The 27,352-nt window shown below is 40.1% G+C and overlaps 1 protein-coding gene across 4 annotated transcripts in view; it reads left to right on the plus strand.

Annotated features, from left to right (window-relative positions):
- MAP2K4 (mitogen-activated protein kinase kinase 4) overlaps positions 1 to 22,000 on the plus strand; it is a 178,793-nt gene extending 156,793 nt beyond the window's left edge. For all 4 annotated transcript variants that reach the window (XM_064271798.1, XM_064271799.1, XM_023556480.2 and 1 more), the window contains 3 exons: positions 5,273 to 5,421; positions 17,832 to 17,877; positions 19,433 to 22,000. In XM_064271798.1, coding sequence (XP_064127868.1) covers positions 5,273 to 5,421; positions 17,832 to 17,877; positions 19,433 to 19,546 — 309 coding nt within the window. In that variant the 3' untranslated portion in view covers positions 19,547 to 22,000. The remainder of the gene's footprint in view (positions 1 to 5,272; positions 5,422 to 17,831; positions 17,878 to 19,432) is intronic.
- The last annotated feature ends 5,352 nt before the right edge of the window (positions 22,001 to 27,352 follow it).

The raw sequence follows: 27,352 nt of genomic DNA on the forward strand, positions 1-27,352 counted from the left end.
GGCTGTATTTTCTAATTGTTGGGGGAAAAAAAGAAACAGTATATTTTTTAACCTTAAAAACCAAATCAGAGTTGAGCGTTTTCCTCAAGGTTTCGTGAAGCGCCTAGAGCTCTTTAACACGGCAGCTCTGGGTCTCTTGGCCACAGCTACAGGGAGTCAGCAACTATGCTAAGAGTGGGAACAGAAGAGTTCCTGCAATCAGTGCAGCAGGAAAGGCACATAGGCTCCTCCCATTTCATGCAGGATACCGTGTGTTCAGTGACACAGCATCAGGTGTGTATATTAAGTACACGTTTATATGCATGGAAGATAGTTTCTACTGGAATCTCTCATTCACAGAAAAGTCAGATGAATGAGCTGAAAGTAACTCAGTTGTTAACGGATTAGACATAGGTGATGATTTTAAATGAATGTTCTTACCTTAGAACAACAAAACTGGGAAAGAATAGTAAAAAAGCTACTTCTTTCAAACTAGCAACACAATTAAATAAACTTCTTAGTCACCTATGGACTACACTGAAATTTTGGTTGCGCTTAAAAATCATCTTTACTTACTTCTTGGTTACGAAATTTTATTTTGAAGGTTTAGATTTAGGTTCTTAGGCTTGCTCTTCTATCAGGGCTTGATAAGGTTTTCCTGGCTGTGGACAGCTCCTATAGCTGCTTCTACACTGGAATGTGAATTTCCATCCCTAAACTGGGCTCTCCTGTTTGGTAGGCAGTCCAGACCTCTTCCTTCCATTTTTCTCTCACCTTCCCTCTGTGTTATCTAAGACCCCAAACCTCCGAGACACACAGGCCCAAAGCTAGGAATTATTTTTGTAATTTATTAAATAACTTCCATTTCTTCATTGGCATCATATGGCTTAGGACCCTCTCCTGGGAGATCAGAATCACATACCCTTGTTTTTATTTTATTGCCTGTAAGCTGTGTGTGGTGAGTCATGGCACTGGGCCTAATGAGTTTTTTTTTTTTCCTGTATAGAGAGTTGAGGGCTAATAGCTCACCTCTGCATAGGACTTCATCTAGTTTCCCTTGTGACCAAATGTGGGAGATCCCTAATGTGAGTTTTATTTGATGCAAACAGATATCCCATGATTTCTGGTCCCTATAGGGTCGCTATGAGTCGTAGTCGACTCGACGGCAGTGGGTGGGTTCTGGCTCAGATGGTGCCTGACCCACAATAGCAAATAGGAAGTTAGAATGTACAACTCTAGGAGTCTGCTGTTCGGTAGTCATTTAGAGCCAGATGCCCTCGGCCATCTCCAGCAGCTGTTTTCATGTACTGCTTCTGTAACGAACGCTTACAGCTATCGCTCACTGCTCTCTGCCAATCTGATAAGTACAGAAATAGGTGTAACTTTAACAAAAGCACTAAGTTACCATCTCTTCGCGGAGTTAGAGTTCCATACCAGATGACTGTGCTCTCCAATATTTAATACTGAAGTCAGGACTTTAAAATTTCTGCTGTAGCCAGGAGGCATAGAAATATGTAGCTTTGCAAAAAGAAGTTAGACACCGAGATGTAATAAAAAAAAAAAATTCTTTAATGACATTTTTTGGGGTCATTTAAGACATTTCATAGTTAAAATCATAATGTTCAAAATACTCAAAATGCAAATATATTCTGAGATTAAAAGACTGTAGTACCAGGAATTGCATGTTGGTACTATCCTTTCTTTTTCTTTCTTCTACTTGTCTCTAAAATTCACGATTTTGTATGTATGTGTGTGTGATTTCGTCCAAATTAGTTTTTTATACTAATTTCTTTGAAAGCCCCATTTATGTTATGAATTACCTCAAATATCCTGTTTGGTGCTCAAATTCTACATTCTTCTCCCTTCCTTAAATTTACTTTATACATCTATATTCATTCCTCATATGCTTTCAAACTGACATTATTCATCATACTAGTTTAGTAGGTTATTAGTAGGCATATGCAGAAGTAGTTCATGGTCAAGAAACTTAGAAAAATGACAAATTAATGGAAAACCAATTTCATTACTGCAGACTTCTTAGAGACTTTACTGTGCTTGCTTGTATTTTTAATTTCCAGGAGGGTGGTGACGTATCCTGTGTTTCCCACTTGACCACATGACTCTTTTCTGTAAATGCCTATTAAGGATTCTCATGAACTAGCTTAGAACTGAATACTGCAGGCAGGCTTCTTCTAATTCACAAATGATCTGTACCACAAATGACTGCCTATAAGTTACCTGTTTGAAACTTAAAATTCAATTGCTTACCAAAAAAAAAAAAAAAAAGAAATCATTGGTTCTCAGGAAAGCCCATAAACCATCATGTAATGAATGATAGCATCACCAATAATATGGAATCAGCTTATCAGTTTTTCTTTCTTCCATCTTAAACTCCACCCTCAATCCACGTAATTTCTGTGAGGGCACAGGTCCCTCATTGCAGCCCGGAGTCCTTCAATCAGAGATTCCTGACGTGCCAGTGGCAGAAAATAGGACTGATGTAAGACAGCGAGAGGAGGGCATGTGATTCTTGGGCATCTTTTAGTTCGAATGATGGGTCCCAAAGACTGCAGCAAGACCTATGGCTCCAGCTGAGGCAGCTCTTTGCCTGTAAGGGATATTTATGATTCAAGACTGTCTTAGCAATGACCAAACCAGTTATGTGTAAAGAGCAAAAACAAATTTTGTTCTGTGAAAGGTTTTAACATAGTAATTTTTTTTTAATAATTTTTATTGTGCTTTAAGTGAAAGTTTACAAATCAAGTCAGTCTCTCACACAAAAACTTATATACACCTTATATACTCCCAATTACTCTCCCCCTAATGAGACAGCCTGCTCTCTCCCTCCAGTCTCTCTTTTCGTGTCCTTTTCGCCAGCTTCTAACCCCCTCCGCCCTCTCATCTCCCCTCCAGGCAGGAGATACCAACATAGTCTCAAGTGTCCACCTGATCCAAGAAGCTCACTTCTCACCAGCATCCCTCTCCAACCCATTGTCCAGTCCAATCCATGTCTGAAGAGTTGCCTTTGGGAATGGTTCCTGTCCTGGGGCAACAGAAGGTCTGGGGGCCATGACCACCGGGGTCCTTCCAGTCTCAGTCAGACCATTAATTAAGTCTAGTCTTATGAGAATTTGGGGTCTGCATCCCACTGCTCCCCTGCTCCCTCAGGGGTTCTCTGTTGTGTTCCCTGTCAGGTTAACATAGTAATTTTTTTAGCAAGTTCTTTGAGTACATCTAGCTAAAGCTTATTATTTAAAAACAAGGTTTTTGGTACTTAAAATTGCTTCATAATTTATTCTTCATAGGCATAATTTTATAGAAACTATGAAGTATGTGAAATTAGTTTCTGAGCTCCTAAGTTCCTGCCCTTATGATTTGTAGGCTGTTTTTCCATCTCTTATTAAAACCTGTTTTCAAGAATGAATCTAGTGAAGTTATTTCTAATGCTGACTAAAAAGTAAGTTTTCCCTAATGCTGTGAATAATCAATAAATTACCCCTAATGCTGTGAATTTACTTCGTCCAAAGTACATCGCATTTTGAAACCTCACCAGAGGAATGAAGTTCTGCGTGTGTGTGTGCACACACACGCCTGTGTGCCTGCACACATAGGTGTGCGATTTGGAACAGCAGTGACCTGAAGAGGCATCCTCTGGGGAGGAAGGCCTTCCTAGGCCACCCTTCTATTTCAGGATGGCCTTGCCTTTGATTGATGACCTTCATTCCACTGTATAAATTAGTGGTTTAATATTTGAATTAATATTTAAATGAATCTACATAATCAAATCTAAGCTGAAGAAAATTCTGAGTCAGTCTTTTCAGACAGTGCTTTCTCTGCCCTGTGTGCCATCTTCCTCCCTAATAGATTTGGAAACTCATTCTCATATGTCAATCACCTGTCCATGCACATAAAATGGGATTCATTAGGCCGGCATGCAGCATTTAGATCTCTTTCTTGGAAAAAGCATAATTTCTAGTTTTTCATTATTTTCAGAAATGGCGGGAGAAAGGCGAGACTATGATTCACTGATTATTAGCAAATACTCTCAACCTTTATCAGATGTGGACATTTGTACATAAGGCTGTTCACATCTAGTTTGGTGTGGTTCAGAGATACTGTCCCTAGCATCATTATCAGTTATAGTACCATCTGACTGTGCTTAAATTGCAATAACTACAGAATAGCCATAGAACATGATTTGAACATTGTTTCCTCTGAGCTCAGATTGGGCTTTTGTTTGTTGAATGTCCTTTTACCTTACAAAGGTATTTGGCTGCTCTTCTGGACCATGGCCTTCTATTCAGATGACTACACATTGAGTAAGCTGTGTCCTAAAAAGGTTCTAAAACCGATTTCCAGAGTCTCTTACACAGTAAAATCAGAACCAGAGGCTCCCCTGGAACATGCATTTTGTGGACCTTGTCTAGGCTTAAATTGGGTGTTTCCTTATAGTCTAAGACTTTGAATTTGGTTTTTACAGAGTTCTGTTTATTATGTTGATTTCTAAATATGACCTTCCCTCAGCCTTAGTTCTGGAGATTCCCTTCTAACCTGATCTTGGTTTGATCTAACACTTTATAAGAGTTGCTTTACCTGTAAGTGGCCATCTAAGATACTCCACTGGTCTCACCGCTTTGGGAGCAAGGAAGAAAGAAGAAAACTAAAGATACTAGGGAAAGATTAGTCCAAAGGACTAATGGACCACATCTACCATGGCCTCCATCAGACTGAGTCCAGTACAATTAGATGGTGCCTGGCTACCACCACTGACCACTCTGACAGGGATCACAATAGAGGGTCTTGGATAGAGCTGGAGTGAAATATAGAACAAAATTCTACCTCAAAAAGAAAGACCAGACTTGCTGACCTGACAGAGACTGGAGAAACCGTGAGAGTATGGCCACCGGACACCCTTTCAGCTCAGTAATGAAGTTACTCCTGAGGTTCACTCTTCAGCCAGAGATTGAACAGGCCCATGGAACAAACAAGACTAAAGGGGCACACCAGCCCTGGGGCAGAGACTGGAAGGCAGGAAGGAACAGGAAAGCTGGTAACAGGGAACCCAGGGTTGAGAAGGGAGAGTGTTGATATGTCGTGGGGTTATTAACCAGTGTCTTAGAACAATGTGTGTACTAACTTTAATGAGACACTAGTTTGTTCTGCAAACCTTCATTTCAAGTACAGTAAAAAGAAAAAAGTTGCTTGATAGTTCAGATTTTCAACATGGTCACTGTAGTGGGGAGTAGTAAATAATGTCTAGTGTATTTTTCTTTTTTCTCTATGTTCTCTTTAGTACGAGTTGGCCACAGGCCGATTTCCTTATCCAAAGTGGAATAGTGTATTTGATCAACTAACACAAGTCGTGAAAGGAGATCCTCCACAGCTGACTAATTCTGAGGAAAGGGAATTCTCCCCAAGTTTCATCAACTTTGTCAACTTGTGGTGAGTACTCAACTTACGATACTCAGTCACATGCGGTGAAAGCTTCGAGGTCTGCTAATCTTAGCACAGCTGGTAGTTTACACCGGGGAGGGGAGCTTCACCCTGCCTTCTGAGGTGGGACTCTGAATCACCGGGGCTGTACGGAGGGTTCCAGCTAGCCTGCAGAGGCATCACTCTTTTGCTCTACTACTCGAGTACTGGTGAAAAGTAGAAGTGGATGGTGCAGAAACTGCTGCCTCCAGATTTCCAGTACCTTGTACAAGAAATAGCAGGTTAAGCTTCTAGGTGAGACAGTTCATCTTATTCTGATATGGCTCTTACAGTGAGATTATACCCACCTGACAGCTTTTATGAAGCCAAAACCAAAAACCAAACCCTTTGCTGTTGAGTAAAATTCCAACTCATACTGACCTTATAGGACAGCGTAGAACTGTCCCACAGGGTTTCCAAGGCTATAAATTCTTCTGGAGGCAGACTGCCTCATCTTTCTCCTGCAGAGGGGCTGGTGGATTTGAACTGCCGACCTTTTGGTTAGCAGCTGAGTGCTTTAATCACTGTGCCACCAGGTCTCCTTTTTACTAAGCCAGGGCCCTACCAAATCAGACCCTGAGCGGCAATTGGGTCACTGCTGTAACATAACATAAGATAGTTGGATGTATATAGTAGAGTCGGGCCTCAAGCTCAATTGATAGAACTATATATTGGCTCTCTGAAGCCTTATTTCAAAGACGGTGTGAATCCTACACCTGTTAATGCCATTTCTCCAACTTTTTCACAGTGTCTGTGTGTGTGTGGCACACATAAGAACGAATATGTGCAGATATGGCAGTAATAGAGCCATGCCTTATACTGTTTCAGTCTACATTTTAAATGCAATCTTTTTATGTAATTGAATATTTTTGAAAATTCTGTTTATCCCAAACATTTAAAAATAAGATATGAGTACTTAGTACATCTTCTTATTGATTCCTGAAAATGTCTTCCCTTTTCTCATATTTTTCCTTCTTGGAATGCTCTTTCTCTCTGCTCATTCTAGGTCTGATATTTCAAAGTTCTCTTTTTGAATAATATCAAATGTTTGTTTGACTCTAGTTTTCAAGCTCCTTTCATCTGCTGTAGCCATATTCAACATACAAAACATGTTGGTGTTTTAGAGGGGAAAGGAATGCCTCACAATTTTCTAGGTAGAAGGCCGTAAGTCTTCCTCATTTTTAAGAACAATCTGTTTACCATGTTTACACACATGTGCAGTTTACATAATTGCATGAATGTGATTGTTACATATATTCTGGGTTTTTTTCAAAAAAAAAAATTTGATTAAAATAATATATGTGAGTCGTATAGATAATATCCAAAATGATCTCTTGTGAACCCTCTGCCAAGGCTGCTTTCATTTTAATTCCTTCATCTCTTTATAGATTTTGTTTTATATATATGCAGTACTTGCACATTTTTAGTTTTGTTTCCCTTGGCACTGGGCCTTCCCCATAAATAAAGGTTATGGACATCAGTACCCTATTGTTTGCCCTGAGTAGGTTCATAGTTCCATTTTAACTCATATCAGCTCTCCACATTTGTCCATTCTTCCTGCTACTGTCCTAGTCTTGGGCATTGTCTATCATTGCTAACCTCGATCTTTCAGATTAATGATTGGTCTTCTCATAATCCAGTATTACCTTTTTCCAAACTATTCTCTTTTGTCAGTTGTATTTTTATGATGCATCTGATCATGTAGCTTCTCTGTTTAAAAATGTCTGGAGCGTGCATTGTTAGCAGGGTGCTGTCACCCCTAAGTGGTGAAAATTGATTCTTGGGGATAAAAAATTTTGAGTATTACAATGATCTGTAGCCCTCTAAAGGGCTATGGTATATACACAGATATACAATATATCTGATATTAAAATTTCTATGGGTGTGGGCAATTAGGACAATCTGTTCAAAAAGACTATTAAAAAAATGCAAACCAAACCTGTTGCCGTCGAGTTGATTCTGACTCATGGTGACCATAAAGGACAGAGTAGAACTGCCCCATAGGGTTTTCAAGGAGCAGTTGGTGGATTTGAACTGCTGAACCTTTTGGTTAGCAGCCATAACTCTTAACCACTACACCACTAGGGTTTCCAAAAGACTTTATAAGGGGGAATAATGGGAAAAAAAAAAAAAAAAAAAAGTTGCGAAACACTTGTCTAGAGGGTTCCCCGTGCTCTTAAAATAAAGTCCAAATTAACATGGCCTTCAAAACCTGTTATGATCTGGATCTCGTTTACTGCTATAGGCACATTTCTCACCACTTCCCTCACAGTGCTTTTCTGCCATATTAAGTTTGTTCAGTTGTATAAATTAGAAGCATATGGAGGGTAACATGGAAGAAAATTTTTATAACCTTTGGATAGGTAAAGATTTCTTCAACAGCACACAGAAAGCAGTTAGCATAAAACAGTTTGATAAATAAAACGTTATAAAAATTAACAACTTCTGTAGATTGAAAGACACCATTGAGTGAAATGCCAAGCCACATAGTGGGAGAAGATACTTACATATATCCAAGAGAAGACTTTTATCCAGATTGTGTCAACAATACTTACAAGTACAGAACATTTATAAATACAAAAATGACAACTTAAGATTGCAAAATATTTAGAAAAAGCACTTAAGATGACATTCAGTTGTTCAAAAAACATGCAAAAGATACCCTTTCACAAGGATGTAAAACTTATAAAGGAACTCTGTGGCTTGGAACACCAGGGCCTAGAAGAGTAGGCAACTTGTAGGACAATTAGGGAGCAGGTCTTGATCCTGAAAATGGCTTGAGGAATGCTTTAGATACTAGAGCCCACACACAGCTGGGATTTTGTGGCACTGCTGCCTTGTGCTTCACATGAAGGACCTGTTAAGAAAAACTCCACCCAACAGCAGCCAAGTATACTTTCTTTTCCAACATACAGGGAGCATTCTCCAGAATAGGCCACGTATTAGGTCATAAAGCAAGCCTTAACAGAATCCAAAACACTGAAATATTACAAAGCATCTTTTCTGAGCATAAAGCCATAAAAATAGAAATCAGTAACAGAAAAGGCAAGGAAAAAAATCAAACACATGCAAACTGAAAAGCACCTTGCTCAAAAATTACTGGCTTATAGAAGAAATTAAGGATGCAATAAAGAAATTCATAGAATCCAATGAGAAGGAAAACACTTCCTACCAGGATCTTTGGGACACAGCAAAAGCAGCGCTCAGAGGTCAATTTATAGCAATAAAAAACACACATCCAAAAGGAAGAAAGGACCAAAATAAAAGAATTATCCCTAAAACTGGAACAAATAGCAGCAAAAGGAACCCTTGGGCACCAGAAGAAAGCAAATAATAAAAATTAGAGCAGAATTAAACGAAATAGAGAACAGAAAAAGATTTGAAAGAGCTAACAAGATCAAAATGTGGTTCTTTGAAAAGATCAACAAAACCAACAAACCGCTGGCCAAACTGACACAGGAAAAAACAGGAGAGGAAGCAAATAACCCAAGTAAGAAATGAGAGGGCAATATCACAACAGACTCAATTGAAATTAAAAGAATCATAACAGAATACTATAAAAAATTATACTCTTAACAAATTTGAAAACCTAGAGGAAATGGACAAATTTCTGGAAACACACTACCTACCTAAACTAAAACAGAGATAGAACAACTAAATAAACCTATAACAAAAGAAGAGATTGAAAAGGTAATTAACCCCCCCCCCCCCCCAAAAAAAAAAGCCCTGGCTTCACTGGAGAATTCTACGAAACTTTCAGGGAAGAGTTAACATCAGTAGCACTAAAGGTATTTCAGAGCATAGAAAAGGATGGAATACTCCCAAACTCATTCTATGAAGCCAGCATAACCCTGATACCCAAACCAGGTAAAGGCACTACAAAAAAAGAAAATTACAGACCTGTATCCCTCATGAACATAGATGCAGAAATCTTCAACAAAATTCTAGCCAATAGAATTCAACAACATATCAAAACAAAAATGAATCCCAAGTGGGATTCATACCACGTATGCAGGGATGGTTCAACATTAGAAAAACAATCGATGTAATCCATCACATAAATAAAACAAAAGACAAGTCACATGATCTTATCAATTGATGCAGAAAGGGCATTTGACAAAGTCCAACACCCATTCATGGTAAAAACTCTTAGCAAAATAGGAATAGAAAGGAAATTCCGCAACATAATAAAGGGCATTTATACAAAGCCAACAGGCAACATCATCTTAAATGGAGAGAGTCTGAAAGCATTCCCCTTGAGAACAGGAACCAGACAAGGATGCCTTTTATCATCACTCTTATTCAACATTGTGCTGGAGGTCCTAGCCAGAGCGCTTAGCCTAGAAAAAGAAATAAAGGGCATCCAGATTGGTAAGGAAGAAGTAAAAGTATGTTTGCATATGATAAGGTCTTATTCACGGAAGACCCTAAAGAATCCACAAGAAAATGACTGAAACTAGTAGAAGATTTCAGCAAAGTATCAGGATACAAGGTAAACATACAAAAATCAGATTCCTTTCCACCAACAAAGAGAACATCGAAGAGGAAATCACCAGTCAATACTGTTTATAATAGCCCCCAAGAAGATAAAATACTTAGGAATAAATCTAACCAGAGACGTAAAGGACCTATACAAAGAGAACTACAAGACACTACTGCAAGGAACCAAAAGAGACCTACATAAGTGGAAAAACATACCTTGCTCATGTATAGAAAGACTTAGCATTGTAAAAATGTCTATTCCGCCAAAAGCAATCTATAGATACAATTCAATCCCGATCCAGATTCCAATGGCATTTTTTAATGAGATGGAGAAACAAATCACCAACTCCATATAGAAGGGAAAGAGACCTGGATAAGTAAAACATTACTGAAAAATCAGAACAAATTGGGAGCCCTCACTCTACCTGATTTTAGAACCTGTTATACTGCCACAGTAGTCAAAACAGCCTGGTACTGGTACAACAACAGATACATAGACCAATGGAACAGAATTGAGAATCCATCCACATATGATCAGTTTGATATTTGACAAAGGCCCCAAGTCAGTTAAATGGGGAAAAGATAGTCTTTTTAACAAATGGTGCTGGCATAACTGGATATCTGTGTGCAAATATTTGAAACAAGACCCATACCTCATACCATGCACAAAAATGAACTCAAAATGGATAAAAGACCTAAATATAAAATCTAAAATGATAAAGATCATGGAAGAAAAGATAGGGACAACGCTAGGAGCCCTAATACATGGCATAAACAGTATACAAAACATTACTAACAACGCACAAACACCAGAAGATAAAGTAGATAACTGGGGCTGCCTAAAAATTAAACACTTAACGCTCATCAAAAAACTTCACCAAAAGAGTTGAAAGACAACTTGCAGACTGCGAAAAAAATTTTTGGCTAGAACAAATCTGATCAGCTTCTAATCTCTAAAATCAAGATTTGCAAAACCTCAACAATGGAGGGAAAAAAAAAAACCAGTTAAAGAATAGGCAAAGGATATGAACAGGTACTTCACCGAAAAAGACATTCAGATGGCTAACAGATACATGAAGAAATGTTCATGATCATTAGCCATTAGAGAAATGCAGATCAAAACTACAATGAGATACCATCTCACCCCAACAAGGCTAGCATTAATCCAAAAAACATAAAATAATAAATGTTGGAGAGGTTGTGGAGAGACTGGAACACTTACGCACTGCTGGTAGGAATGTAAAATGGTACAACCACTTTGGAAATCGATTTGGCACTTCCTTAAAAAGCTAGAAATAGAACTACCATATGATGCTGCAATCCCACTGCTTGGAATATATCCTTGAGAAATGAGAGTTGTCACACAAATGGATATATGCACACCCATGTTCACTGTGGCACTGTTCTCACAATAGCAAGAAGATGAAAACAACTTAGGTGCCCATCAGTAGATGAATGGTTAAACAAATTATAGTATATTCACACAATGAAATACTTCTAAACGATAAAGAACAAGGATGAATCCATGAAACATCTCATGACATGGACGTATTTGGAAGGCATTATTCTGAGTGAAAATAGTCGCAAAAGGACAAATATCGTATGAGACCATTACTATAAGAAGTGGTGAAAGGCTTAAATGCAGAAGAAATCATTCTTTGATGCTTATGAGGGTGGGAAGGGAGGGAGAGGGGTACGCACTAAGTAGATAGTAGATTAGAATTATTTTAGGTGAAGTAAAGGACAACAGGGGAAGTCAGGACAACTGGACTAAACCAAAAGTTAAGAAGCTTCCTGAATACAACCAAACACTTCAAGGGACAGAGTAGCAGGGGCGGGGGTCTGGGGACCATGGTTTCAGGGGACATCTAGGTCAGCTGACATAACAAAGTGTATTAAGAAAACATCCTGCATCCCACTTTGGTGAGTGGTGTATGGGGTCTTAAAAGCCAACAGGTGACCATCTAAGATGCATCAATTGGTCTCAACCCACCTGGAGCCAAAAGAAAATGAAGAACACCAAAGACATAAGTAAAATATGAGCCCAAGGGACAGAAAGGGCCACATAAGCCAGAGACTCCATCAGCCTGAGACCAGAAGAACTAGATGGTGCCCAGCTGCCACCAGCGACTGCCCTGACAGGGAACAAACACAACAGTGTCTCTGATGGAGCAGGAGAAAAGTGGGATGCAGAACACAAGTTCTAGTAAAAAGAACAGGCTTAATGGTTTTACTGAGACTGGAGGGACTGCAGAAGACATGGCCCCTAGACTCTGTTAGCCCAGAACTAAAACCATTTCCGAAGCCAACTCTTAAGACAAAGATTAGATTGGACTTAGAGACCTAAATTGATACTGGTGAGGAGCGTGCATCTTAGCTCAAGTAGACACATGAGACTGTGTGGCCAGCTCCTGTCCAGAGGGGCGATGAGAAGGCAGAGGGGAACAGGAGCTGGTTGAATGGACATGGGAAATACAGGGTGGAGAGGAGGGGTGTGCTGTCACATTGTAGGGAGAGCGACTAGGGTCACATAACAATGTGTGTACAAGTGTTTGAGAAACTGACTTTAATTATAAACTTTCACTTAAAGCACGATAAAAAATAAAAAACTCCGCTTTGCTGAAACACCTAATGAGAACACTTCTGTTGGTTAGAGTGTGGGAACACGGGGCAAGCTGTTACAACAAACCCAGGAAACAGATTCTCTGGCAAGGTGATGATGCTCTGTTGATAGCTCTCTACCTCTTTTTTACAGTCACATAGATGCATAACCAAGATCAACTCATGATATTTGATAAACAAACAATGCCCCTTCATAGATGAAAAAATAAAAATTACTGGCAAATGATTTTTTTTTTTTTTTTTTTGCCATTACGAGAATTGTACCACTCCAAAAAAAACCAAACCCACTGCCGTCGAGTCGATTCCGACTGATAGCGACCCTATAGGACAGAGTAGAACTGCCCCATAGAGTTTCCAGGGAGCGCCTGGTGGATTCAAACTGCCAACCTCTTGGTTAGCAGCCATAGCACTTAACCATTACGCCACCAGGGTTTCCAAAAAATTGTACCACTAGTGAGGATAATTATATCAGTCTGAGGACTTTAAACAAATAGTCCATTGTGAAATTTTCACTGATAAAATCAGCGGAAAATGTGAGAAGGGAATAATTTGGATTCAGGAAAAATTGTTTTCCAATAGTAAACATGATTTCTGATTTTAATGGGGGGAAATGGTGATACACAGCAGATTGGATATTGTAGGTTAGTCAAACCTATGAAGTAGGCAACGCCCTCGAGTTAATCTTCCAGTAGAATGGGATAAAGAGATGAACATGAGGCAAATGATAGGAGAAATATACAGGTGATTTCATTTAGATAGTAGACAGAGAAGGAATTAAAAACTGTCTTTACTTGAAGAAAAACTTGAGTCCTTACATTAAAATACCAAACCAAATTGACTAAAAGATAAAAATGAAATCCTATCTACGTATATTGTAAATTTTTTTCCCACATATAACAAAAATCTGACAAACTTTCAGTTAAGACATGTGCACGTGAATGTATGCAGCAGTGTAGAAGCACAGGAAATCAGCCGTACCTGGGGAGTAGAAAAGCTGCTGTAGAGTGGTGAGTGTGACTGCTGCGGATTGTTGTGGCGGCTTGGGTGTCTGGGGCAGTACTTGCACTGAAACTACTAAAGTACTGGACTAGCATTTTAAAATCTTCTAAAATGTGTCAGGAGTTGATACAAAACGAAGGAATCCACAGAGCTCTGGAACTGTGTGAAAGCAGTCATTTTTGGAGGTTAGGAAGCGTTGAAGCTGTTTCTTTCCTTGAGTTTCTATTGCACCCTCAGAACTTTGGGCTTTTGCTTTGATGACTGCAAGGAATATAGGGGACAACAGATAAAGCCCAGAGCCTATGTAAGGAGAACAAATCCGACATGTGATGATCTCACGTAGCGTTGACATCCTGATGGGCTGTACTCACATCATAAAGATAAATGAGAAATCAGGTGTGCTGTGCAAGAATAGGATAACAAACATGCCTGCCTTGGCCCTGGCCTGAGTGCAGCACAAATTTGAAACTCTAAGCTCACCCTAATGTGGATTTGTTATTTAGCTTCATAAGTGTGCTCTCCAAAGTACATAAAGCAGAGAATTTAATTTTAAGAGGCTTCAGGTTGGCAAGAGTCTCGGTTGACTGGTAAAAGGAAAAGCAAATCCTTTTGGGAGGAATTAAATTTTAATCTAGGCCTCAAAGACTCTCCAAAGATAAAGTTAACAGGAATACGAATAACTTACAGAAAAAAAGTTCAGCACTCACACAATGAATGAAATTAGCAGAAATAATAGTAGGAATAGATCTATGAAAACTCCAGATATTAGAATGATCAGAAATGGAAAAAAAAATTATTGTTAAGTTTAAAGGAAAAATAAAGAAGCTTGGAAATATAAGCAGGAAGCACAGACTTATAAAGAACCAAATGGAACTTCTAGAAATAAAAACAATAAAACACTCAATAGCTGAATTAAATAATAGATTAGATACAATGAAGAGAGATTAGTAAACTGGAAGGTAGATTTAATTTCTATCCAAAGGAAGTTTCTGAAATGATGAAAATGCCCTTAAACTGCTCTGTTCAGTGTGGTAGCCACTGCCACATATGGCTGTTGAGCACTTGAAATGTGGCTAGTGTGACAAAAGAAATAAAATTTTCATTGTAGTTCATTGGACTAGTGGCTGCCTTACTGAAGAGTGCAGGTCTAACTATTTGGAGTTAAAATGATTATTGATAACAGTGCTAATGTCAGCACTAATTCTAAAACAGAGGATAGTCAATGTTAATAATAATTTGGTTAAAGATTTCCACTCAAATGGCTTAGTAAGTTTATATGTTGTCAGTTTTCTGTTCCATATGGCGAAGGTAGGTAAGATAGAAAAACGGAAAACTAAAAAGACAGCAGTTTTTCACAGAAACATCTCTGTGGATAAAAAAAAAATGCAACAGAAATACTTAAAAATACTTTGTAGGTCCAAAGCCCTGAATTTCCTGTATTCCAGGTCCCTAAGCTGGCAGTTGCAGCCAGGGCATTTCCCTGTACTATCAAAGCTCTATATGTACTCTTTTCTGGAAACGAGACCAACAGGAATTAGGCTTACTGTTTAGAAGTTGGGATTTGCTAAGTGAAAAAAATGATGTTATTCATTGCCTGGGGCCACAGCTTTAGGCAAGCTGTAGGATTAGAGACGGTCAAGAATATAGATGAATTTTTGCAACCAGTGGACCGGATCTGTAATAGTCCTGATATCAGCACAGGACCAGTACTTCAAAGGTTTATTATAGAACCATGTTCTGTACTGGTGGCCCTGTGAAGAAGAGGCACTGTGAAGTTGCTTTGTGATGTATTTCTAGCTCCTGGTTTACTTTAGAGCACTTAGTAGACACATATTTTTGAACAAATGAATGGGTATGCTTTGAGTTTAAACAGTCTTTCAAAGTGAGTCTGCAAACCAAAATTCCAAACTACATGAAGAAGTCTAATGCAAAGAAAAGATAAATTTATGGAATAGCGTGGGACATACTTTTTAAGTCTATTTAGGATGCTCAATGAAATAAAGATATAACTTCCGTTCACACTGAGGAAGAAATAAAACAGGAATGAAGCACACAATTGCATATGAAAATTATTTAATTGGAAATCTTAGGAATGAAAACCTGTAGCTATGATTTAAAAAACAATGGATGGCATGTGCTTTAAGCTGAAAACAGAGAATCAGGGAATTGGAAGATAGAACTGAGGGATTCCCCAGCATAATGCAGGTTAAAATACATGAAAAAGCAGCTAAAAACCGGGGAGAATAGAATGGGTGGTGTAGACCAATGGAAATTACAGAAGTAGAAGACAGATGTGAAAGTGGAGAAACAGTATTTCAGAATAGTTGAAAACATTGAAAAATTGACTAAGGATAGGTTCTTAGACTGAAAGCAAAGTCTCTGTACCATGTAGGATAAAACCTGTTGCCGTCGAGTCGATTCGACTCATGGTGACCCTATAAACAAAGGTAAATTTATACCTAATTTGGGCAGAATTGCAGAACAGTGATAAAGCAAAAGTCAGCAGGAAGAGAAGACAAATAACCAGCTGAGGATTGATAGCCTGACATTAAACTCGTTACTAGCAACAGTTGTTGCCAGAAAACAGTGGAGTCGTATCTCCAGAGTGCTGCAGAAAAATAGTTGTCAACCTATTCCTAGAGTTTTTTGTTGTTGTTGTTAGCTGTTGTCATGCCAGTCCCCAACTCATGATACCCTTTGTAGAGCAGAACGAAACGCTGCCCAGTTCTGCACCACCCCCATGATGAGTTGTGGATTGAACCATTTTGAGCTCTTGGGTTTTTGCTGACTAATTTTTAGAATTAGATCACCAAGCCTTTCTTCCTAGTCCATGTTAGTCTGGAAACTCCACTGAAACCTGTTCAACATAGCAAAATACAAGCCTCCACTGACGGATGGTTAATGGCTGCACAGAGAGTGTATTGGCTAGGAATCAAACCCAAGTCTCCAATGTGGAAGACGAGAATTCCACCACTGAACCACCAATTGCGTATAGAGTTTTATACCCAACTTAATTACCATTCAGAATAAGAAAGGAATACAGGTATTCTCAGAAACACCAAGGCTAAGAGTTGACCATTCATAGACTTTTGAAAGAATATACTTGACAAGAAGAAACATAAAAACCAGACGAAGGATGTTGCAGGCTGGTTCCCTCGATAGCAAGCTTTTGAAACAGAGACAAGCGTGCAGGAAGTTGGTTAGGTGGCGATCCTGGGATCAGCTGTGAAGGGATGGAAGCAGGGTTGGGCAGGAAAAGTTGGGCTGCAGTGCAGTCTGAGCAAAGGCCTCAGCTGAGGGTGTGGAAAGCTCTGAAGCTGAGATGGTCTTTCAGAGTTGACTTGTTTGGAATGAGAGGTTCTGTCACTGGATATAGGCTGCCCAGCAACTTTCTTCAACTGAGGCAGTTCTGAGGGGCTGACAGTGCTGGCAGCATCTCCCAGCAGCTAGAGGAATAAGCTTTCCAAAGGGGAGATTTGTGTGGCATGTGACCGTGTACACTGCAACAGGTGTCAGATGCAGAAATCACTGAGTTTAGAAATAGGTAAATTACATTGCCAATATTAATTTTTATAGTAAAAAATAGATTGGAGGTTGGAGGAGAGTAGTGATCAAGATAGATCAGGTAAATACAAACAAAACGAAAGTACTTCTGGCAGCATTAATTTCAGTAGAACTAAAGGGGAAAATAGCAGCAGGGCAAAGATGATATCCTGATAAAAACTACAGTCTTTAAGTGAGGTGTACTGTTGTAAACTTTTGTACCAAATAACACAGCATTGAAATATCGAGTGTAAAAGTTAAAAAATAAATAAATAAATTGATAAAATTCATTCAGTTTACCTCCCAGGATTCCTGGTTTCTTTTAGGTGGTCTCTGTGTGAGTATATCTGCACATACATTTAGATAGATACATAGCGTACAATACATGTGTATTTGCACACGCACACACTTTCATACTTACACAGACACTCATATGTCTAACTATGTAGTTAAATTACCATGCAGTGGTGTCGTAATTTATCTAGTCAGACTTCAACAATTAACTTGTTTTTAGTTTTTCACTAATTTTATAATAAGTATGCTAAGGATACATTCTTAGATTGTAGATTGTTTAAGTTTTTGTGTGTTCTTTTCTCTTTGGCAGGTTGTCTGGTTTGTTACTGTGTCTCTGAAGAAAAAAACTGCTTGATTCTGTACCGGGTTTCATTTGTGAAAAGAGAAATCCTTGGTAAATGTGTCTCCACTTTAATAATCTTATTTTTCTGTTTTTCTAGCCTTACGAAGGATGAATCCAAAAGGCCAAAGTATAAAGAACTTCTGGTGAGTGTGGGACTCGGGAATTTTAGATGGTTCCTTACCCCTGAATTCTTGGCCTGCTAGCTCACTGAGCCAGGAAAAGGCCTCTCTGTCATATTATAATGAATATAGATTTTTATGTTTTTAAACAAAGATATTTTGAAAGAAAAAATTGTAGTAATAATTTTCCTACTAATTTACTAGTTGAGTTCTTATAGAAAATTTTAGCTTTGATATAGTATAAAAATTACCCCAGAGGATTCCAGTATTACTTTAGGAAGCCCATGGCTCAGCAGTTAAGTGCTCGGCTGCTAACCTAAAAGGTAAGTGGTTCATACCCACCAGTGGCTCCGTGGCAGTCTGTTTTGTCAAACAAACAAAAACGTGTTGCCATGAAGTCGATTCCTGTTCATAGCCACCCTGTAGGACAGAGTAGACTGCCCCATAGGGTTTCCAAGGAGTGGTTGGTGGATTCAAACAGCTCACCTACACTACCACGACTGCCCCGTAAAGACTACAGCCTAGGACATCCTCTGGGGTGGTTCTCCGCTGTCCTATATGTCGCCATGAGTCGGAATCAACTCAACGGCACACAGCAACAGCATTTCCACTGCAGAGTCTGTGTGCATGTAACACATCCATTAGAAAAAGTTTATGAAACGTTTATTGCCTTTAATTTGCGTTTATTAAAAACTCTCACACAAATTTATAGCATATGGCCAGTTCCCATTTCTTTGAAACTTTTCACCCATCCCATGGACATTGGTTGTTTTAAGCAATCCTCTGGATATAGCATTGGTATAGGTAGTGAAGAAGGTACTCAGACCTCATAGTAAGGGAATGTTTTGAGAAATGACCCAGCTTGCTTGTCACAGCTTCTAGTCTCCACGGATGTTAGATGGAGCCTGTGGTCACCCCAGCAATGACTCTTAAAGATGACCGATCAGCATTCTTAGAGAAGCTATGAAAAAAAAGTACCGTTAGAGTTGGAGTATAAAAAGGCATGTTTGCAAGGCAGATGCAGGGCTATGGTCTGGAGGATACAGGGCAGGAGCTCATAGAGTGTTTCTGTTGGGTGTCTTGTGGGGTGGGGAACAGAAAGAGTGAAGCTTGAAAACCTTTTTTGTAAGACCTTCTCCTGCTGCGGCTAAGGAAGCGGGGGGCTCATGCTTGTATCCCAGGAACGGCGACTGGTATCCACGTAGTTCTTCCTGGCTCCCAGATGGTGGTAGAGGCTGCAGCTGTGTGTTATGCTGAGGAACAGCTCTGCTTTCCGTCTCAGCACATACTCCCTGCATGTATACAGATAAGTTTTTAGACCTCACTGCCAGGGTGGCGCTCCACATCCTAACACTGTGTAGCACACCCAGGCACGCCCACACCCACTAGCATGCCTGCACGAAAACAAAGGCCGTACTGGCCTCTCTGAACTTGTGGTGCTACAGGTTTTCACAGCCATATGTGTTTGGGAGCCTTCAGTCCTATGCTGTATAGAAATTGGGAAAAGTTCAGGGTAGGCTCTGAGACTAGGTTTATACATTTTTTTCTTTGTTGTTTATTTATTTCAATTTTCTTGCAGAAACATCCCTTTATCTTGATGTATGAAGAACGTACCGTAGAGGTCGCATGCTATGTTTGTAAAATCCTGGATCAAATGCCGGCTACTCCCAGCTCTCCCATGTATGTCGATTGATATCGCTGCTACATCGGACTATAGAGCAAAGGGCTGAGAAGAAGCAAGACGTAAAGAATCTTCATCCTCTATCACAGTGTTTTTATTGCTCGCCCAGACACCATGTGCAATAAGATTGGTGTTCGTTTCCATCATGTCTGTATACTCCTGTCACATAGAACGTGCATCCCTGTAATACCTGATTGATCACACAGTGTTAGTGCTGGTCAGAGAGACCTCATCCTGCTCTTTCGTGATGAACATACTCATGAAATGTGGAAGTCAGTACGATCAATTTGTTGACCGTGATTAGATCACATCTTAAATTCATTTCTAGACTCGAAACCTGGAGACGCAGCTACTGGAATGGTGTTTTGTCAGCCTTCCAATTCCTGGAAATGATGGATGTACTATGTCTGAACACAGAGACTCGGGCTTGAGTGAGAAGAGCTTGCACAGCCAGCAAGACACATGGCTTCTGGAGCTGGGAGACAAAGGAGGAATTTACTTTCTTCACCAAGTGCAATAGATTTACTGATTTGATATTCTGTTGCTTTACGGTCACAGTCGATGTTTGGGGATCGATGTGCTCAGCCAAATTTCCTGTTTGAAATATCATGTTAAATTAGAATGAATTTATCTTTACCAAAAACCATGTTGCGTTCAAAGAGGTGAACATTAAAATATTGAGACAGGACAGAATGTGTTCTTTTCTCCTTTACCAGTCCTTCTATTCTTCATTGGGAAGACTCAGGAGTCTGCCATTTGTTAAAGAAGGTGCTGATCCTAAGAATTTCTCATTCTCAGAATTCAGTGTGCTGCCAACTTGATGTTCCACCTGCCACAAACCACCAGGACTGAAAGAAGAACAAGTACAGAGGGCAAAGTTTACAGATGTTTTTAATTCTAGTATCTTATCCCAAACAACTTGTCGCAGCTGTATCTTTCCCCTCGGCCCCAAGCCCGATACTTTAGCCATCGTAACTTGCTAACAGGGAGAAGTAGCTAGTAGCAATGTGCCTTGATCGATTACATAAAGATTTTTGTAGGCAGCAAAAGACCAAATCTCAGTTGTTTGCTTCTTGCCATCACTGCTCCTGGTCTTGAGTTCCTGAATCCTTTCCCTTCCCATGTGGCCTATTGCCGCTGTGTGGCGTTTGCCTAATCCAATATTTCACCGTTTTCCTATATCAAAAATCTTTCTAATTACCAAGGACGTTCCTTACCAAGGATTTTTAGCCCCAAATATCTCATAGGCTCTAATGTTTAAAAGGCTGAGAAAAGTGGGGCCCAGCTGATGTGGTGGCTAGTGAAGCGGCATCTTTTCCAGAGACACGTTTTACCAGATGTGCCTCTGAAATAGCAGTCTTCTAGATAAGCCCGTCACCTGCTGCAGTCCTTGGCAGGTCACCGTCATGGCTGGGAATTGGGATCCTCACTAGGTACAAAAAAGGAGGCCCCGAAAAGGTTGCCATCTTTTCCCGTGCTGCTTCGCTTACCCATCAGCCAGGCTCTGCCTCGGTTTCTGCTCTGGCCTCCCAGACACTGAACATTTGGCTTTCGTGTAACAGTTCAGCAGCACTGTGAGTGGTTCAAGCACACTGGAATAAAAAAAAAAACAGCCATGGTCTGAGATGCAGGTGATGTCATTACAGAACCAAACTGGCCTGTATAGCTGCGTGTCCTCCCAGAGTGACAGTCGTAAATACTATTAAACAATAAAGAGAGAATGGTGCTGTTTAAAGTTACATCCATGTAAATTTCAGAATTCAAAAGCGATTGATCTCTTTGGTCCACTTGCCTAATTTTCCTGTCTTCCCTCTCCCCTTGGCATCCTGACCCTTAGACTTCCCAGTGTCCTGAAAGGAGGCGTCGCCGTAGGTCCTCCCACAACCACACCAAGCCATCGTCCTCCACTGCTCCCGGGACTCAAGAGGAATTTGTTTCTCTGCTGTCAGCTCCCCGTCTGGCTCAGCATAGGGTCACTTTGCCGTTATGCAAATGGAGATAAAAGCAATTCTGACTGTCCAGGAGCTAATCTGACCATTCTATTGTGTGGATGACCACATAAAAAGGCAATTTTAGTGTATTAATCATAGATTATTATAAACTATAAACTTAAGGGCAAGGAGTTTATTACGATGTATCTTTATTAAAACAAAATGGTGTATAGTGTTCACAAACTGTGAAAATAGTTTAAGAACTGTACATTGTGAGCTCTGGTTATTTTTCTCTTGTACCATAGAAAAATGTATAAAAATGATCAAAAAGCTAATGTGCAGGGATATTGCCTTATTTGTCTGTAAAAATGGAGCTCAGTAACATAACTGCTTCTTGGAGCTTTGGAATATTTTATCCTGTATTCTTGTTTGAATTCCTCCTCTATTTAAGATATATACATGGAATCGAAGTGTTTATGTAATAGTTCTATCCTTTTGCCTGCAGGTCAGTTGTAATAAATCTAGGATGTGATGATGACTTTGTAATTTGATTTCCTGAAGTCAGACCCTGAGAGGGAAAAATCGGCTAAATTCCATTAAATTATCTGTGCATTTCACTTGGGAAAATATTCTCTACTTCTGGCAGTGTTTATGGCTTCTTTCCATTTTCACCCTCTTCTTAGGCTTGCAGTATCTCTCTGCGTATTCGTTTTGAAACTACAGATACATCCACGAAGGACCAGCCCTGCTTTCTGTCTGGGCAGGTGTGATATGGAGTCCTTCAAGTTTGTATCTTTGTTGGTTGCCCTGACGTGTCCCAACTTTCTTACAGGGAAAGAGGAGGGCACTGCTCTTTTACCTGAGTCATGATGGAGAGACACAACTTGTAAGAGCCCCGTCTGCCCATGGCCCCATGTGTGGCTGCCAGTTAGGCTTTTCTGCTCCTTGTGCTGGTGCTCATGGCTGCCAGGTGAGCATTAGATGTCAACTTTGGTTGAAAAGAGAATGGAGGAGATCTGTGGGTATTAGACCTGTTGTGGTCAGGCCTGCAAAGTTTATGGATGGAGAGGACAATGGAGGTAAAGAAGTCACGGAAGCACGGACACTAGTGGAGAGAAGAACTGTGAAGCTCCAGTGCTGGATTTATCTACCGTACTACCACCTCTTAGTCACTGATCAAATACTAATTCAGTACCCTGCGTTCTTCCTGTGCCTGCCCCAACCTGATCTGAGATGCAGGAGATGCCGTTACAGAACTAGATGTTCTAAGTATAAACACTCCCCAGAGAGGGGTGTGGCTGTAGGAGTCCTGACCTGTCCAGCAAAGCCTTAGCTGCTAAAGGAAAGGGTAGATCCCAGCTGAACGCCAACTATGTGTAAGTGCTGCCTGCTTCATAGACACACTGTCTTGTATTCATCTCATTTGATCCCATCTACTGCCTGCCAAAGTCAGGTGGTGGTCTCTCCTTTTAGGTACGAGGGAAAACAAGGCTTAGAGGAGAGAGGTTCTGGCTCAGATAACTCAGATAGTAGGTGGCAGGGCTGACGTTCAGATCCAAGGCTGTAACACTTCCCGTAAGAAATTCTGTGGAGAGGTAGAAGAGTGAAATGCAGATTGGGCATACTCTGTTGCAAACCTTACCGAGCTTGCTTTGTTGTCATGAAAATGAGAGCAGAGGTTCTGGGGACCAGTGTGGCTTTGTGGCCCACCCAAAGGTAGTTGTGAAGAGAGTGTTTACCTCAGAAGTAACCAGAGAAGCTCTAGGTCCTAATTGATTCTTAAGCGTAACACCTTTGAGTTGAGTCTAGAGGCTTGGATGCCTTCCCTTAGTGTGATGATCACAGAGCGGGAATTTGGCAAGAAAGAAATGTCAGGTTCTTGTGATTCGTATTAAAGTGTCCTTTTGTTTATTGATTCTGTCCATCTGTCTTATCTGCAGGAGGATAGAGAAAGGACACGTAGATCTTGAAAGCTATCCTGGATTACTGGCTACCCTGTCTTGGAGGTCCAGAGAGGTTTTGCACCCCATCTCTCAGGCCCAGCTGTATGTACCAGTCACATTTGTAGCATCTGTGCTTATTACTTGGATCTGCAGTAATAACTCTTAGGAAGGACTGTAAGAACCACATGTAATGGTCAGTTGATATTAGACTGTTAGGAATACCCTGTGTATGTGAACATCAGCGTCTGTCTGTCTTCTGGTTACTACAGACTGAAATGATACGTTTCTTAGTCCTACCCGTCTTTTGGGTATTCTCATTTGAAACCTTGAAACCATAAGAAGGGTCAGCGGTTCAGCATCGGTTTTGGAATAACATTTATTATTTTTCTGATGATATGTGAAAATGTATTTCTACTTGAATGTAAAATATGATCCTGCCATTTAAAATTGTCAACCCATGTATCATAGCATATAGTGACAAGTAGTCATAATGAGTAATCAGATTTTTATCTGCATTTGAAATTTCTGTCTAAAACTCTCTCATAGGACTCTAGTTTTTCACAGCACTAGAAGCAGTTCTAATGTGAGCTAATTCTTTGATGTAGGTAGGGAGGGTGTTGTTGCCTTAGTCGTACTCACAGGAGACCAGACTAGATGCTATTGAGTGAATCCAACTCGTGGCAATCCCGTGTATGTCAGAGTAGAACTGCGCTGCTACATAGGGTTTTCAATGGCTGATTTTTTGGAAGTAGATTGGCAGGCCTTTCTCCGAGATGTCTCCAGGTGAACCCCAACCTCCACCCTTCTGGTTAGTAGCTGAGCATGTGAACCGTTTGCACCACCCAGGGACTGACTCCACATAGAGGGTAACAGTCCTAAATAAGTAGTTTGCATGAGGTAATGTATCAGTGGGGGGTATAGATCCTAAGTCTCTTGATGTTGTGTTAGGATTCTTCTCATGAAACCTTGTGTTTCCTGTTTGACATTGTGCTGATTTACAAAGTTTGATTATAAAAAGGCTATGTATATATACACACACACACACACACTTTTTTTTTTTTTTTTTAAGTAAAGTCTTGTTACACGTGATTCCTGCCTGCTTCATGACTGTATGTTTATTCCAGTCTGTGGAACCATTGATCAGAACACTTTTTGTTTCTTTTGGAATCACGTGCCTTTAGCATATAATTAGGAGAAGGAGTATTTCCTAATCATCCCTACTCACTTTTGACATCAAATGATATTTTACAGCTTAATTTCTTACTTTATTAACAAAACTTGATTCTAACCTGCTTTTGTCTGTTTCTAGAAAATAAGTCCATTTTCAAAGCGTGAAATGTTGCTTCCAATGAGATCAGGAAGAAGTGTAACAACTTGTTACAATCAGCTTTTACTGAAGATGTCGGGACCTCTTTTTGAAACTTGCCTAATGATACATTCTTTTTCTTCACCTTCCACTACCAGTTAGGAACCCAGTTCTTTGATTCTATTTCTTAACTGTCTCTAGTTCTTTTCCTTTCTCTCTGCCCTCATTGAGGTCAGTATTATATTATTATAGACTATTATTATACAACTAATAAATGAGTAGTCTGGAAGTGCTAGGAGTAGAACATGAGTCTGAAATTGTAGTTGTTAGTTGCCATCAAGTTGATTCTTACTCATGGGGACCCCATGTGTGCAGAGCAGAACTGCTCCACAGGGTTTTCAAGTCTGTGACCTTCTGGAAGCAGATTGCCACGCCTGTCTCCCAAGGCTCTTCTGGGTGAGTTTGAACTGCCAACCTTTCAGCTCGTAGTCGAGTGATAACCATGTGCACAACCCGAGGACCCAGGTAGACAGTCCTGATTGTGAAGGGAAGTGTACATCGTGCCAAGGATTTGGTGCTGGACAACCCTGCAGGATTTAAGCAAGGAAATGGTTTGATCTCGTTTGTACTTAAGAAAAATAATTTCATTGACCCTGTATACAGATATGGAAGGTGCAGGATATGAGGACCAGTTAGGAAATTTGCAGTATTCTAGGCAAATTTAGGGCCAGGGATGGAGAGGAGTGAATTCAAGAGATACTTGGGAGGTTATTTTAGCTAGATTGGTTCCTGATTAAATGTGTACGCTAAAGAAGCAGAGGTAGGGGGAGTCTGGAATGTTTTCTGGCTTGGATAGCTTGAGTTGTTTTATAGGACCTAGTGCACCACCATTCACAACCTTTCACGGTTTACCATACCTGATATGCTTTTTTTTTTAATTTTTATTGTGCTTTAAGTGAAAGTTTACAAACCAAGTCAGTCTCACACAAAAGCTTATATACACCTTGCTATATACACCTAGTTGCTCTCCCTCTAATGACACACCATACTCCTTCCCTCCACTCTCTATTTTTGTGTCCATTTGGCCAGCTTCTGCCCTGTTCTGCCCTCTCATCTTCCCTCCAGACAGGAGCTGCCCACATAGTCTCATGTATCTACTTGGTCCAAGAAGCTCGCTCTTCACCAATATCATTTTCCTATCCCATGGTCCAGTCCAATCCCTGCCTGAAGAATTGGCTTTGGGAATTGTTTTTGTCTTGGCTTAACAGAAGGTCTGGGGACCATGACCTCTGCGGCCCTTCTAGTTTCAGTTGGACCGTTAAGTCTGGTTTTTTTACAAGAATTTGCTCTCCTGCTCCCCCCAGGGTTCTCTGTTGTGTTCCCTGTCATGGCAGTCATTGGTTGTACCCGGGCACCATCTAGTTCTTCTGCTTTCACGCTGATGTGGTCTCTGGTTTATGTGGTCCTTTCTGTCTCTTGGGCTCATAATTACCTTTTGTCTTTGGTGTTCACTTTCCTTGGCTCCAGGTGGGTTGAGACCAATTAATGCATGTTAGTTGGCTGCTTGCTAGCGTTTAAGACCCCAGACGCTGCTCTCCAAAGTGGGATGCAGAATGTTTTCTTAATAGATTTTATTATGCCAGTTGACTTAGATGTCCCCTGAAACCATAGTCCCCAAAACCCCTCACCTGCTACGCTGGCCTTTGAAGCGTTTGGTTTATTCAGGAAGCTGCTTTTGGTTTATTCCAGTTGTGCTGACCTGTCCTGTATTGTGTTCTTTCCCTTCACCTAGAATAGTTTTTATCTACTATAGAATTAATGAAAACCCCCTCCCTCCCTGCTCTCATAACCATCAAAGAATATTTTCTTCTCTGTTTAAACTATTTTTCAAGTTCTTATAGTAGTGGTCTCGTACAATATTTGTCCTTTTGCAACTGACTAATTTCACTCAGCATAATGCCTACCAGGTTCCTCCATGTTATGGGATGTTTCACGGATTCATCATTGTTCTTTATCGATGTGTAGTGTTCCACTGTGTGACTATACCATAATTTATGTATCCATTCACCCGTTGATGGACACCTTGGTTGATTCCATCTTTTTGCTATTGTAAACAATGCTGCAGTGAACATGTGTGTGCATATATCTGTTCATATAAAGGCTCTTATTTCTCTAGGATATATTCCAAGGAGTGGGATTGCTGGATCATATGGAAGTTCTATATCTAGCTTTTTAAGAAAGCACCAAATTGATTTCCAAAGTGGTTGTACCATTTTACATTCCCACCAGAAGTGTATAAATGTTCCAATCTCTCCAACCTAATTTTATGTTTTTTGGATTAATGCCAACCTTGTTGGGATGAAATGGAATCTCATTGTAGTTTTGATTTGCATTTTTCTAATGGCTAATGATTGTGAGCATTTCCTCATGCATCTGTTAGCTACCTGAATGTCTTCTTTAGTGAAGTGCCTGTTCATATCCTTTGCCCATTTTTTAACTGGGTAATTTGTCTTTTTCTAGTTGAGTTTTTACCGTATCACATAGATTTTAGAGATGAGACACTGATCGGAAACGTCATAGCTAAAAACTTTTTCTCAGTCTGTAGGTAATCTTTTTACTCTTTTAGTGAAGTCTTTGG

This window comes from Loxodonta africana, chromosome 18 (assembly GCF_030014295.1).
Source record: "Loxodonta africana isolate mLoxAfr1 chromosome 18, mLoxAfr1.hap2, whole genome shotgun sequence".
In the NCBI taxonomy this organism is placed as follows: domain Eukaryota; kingdom Metazoa; phylum Chordata; class Mammalia; order Proboscidea; family Elephantidae; genus Loxodonta; species Loxodonta africana.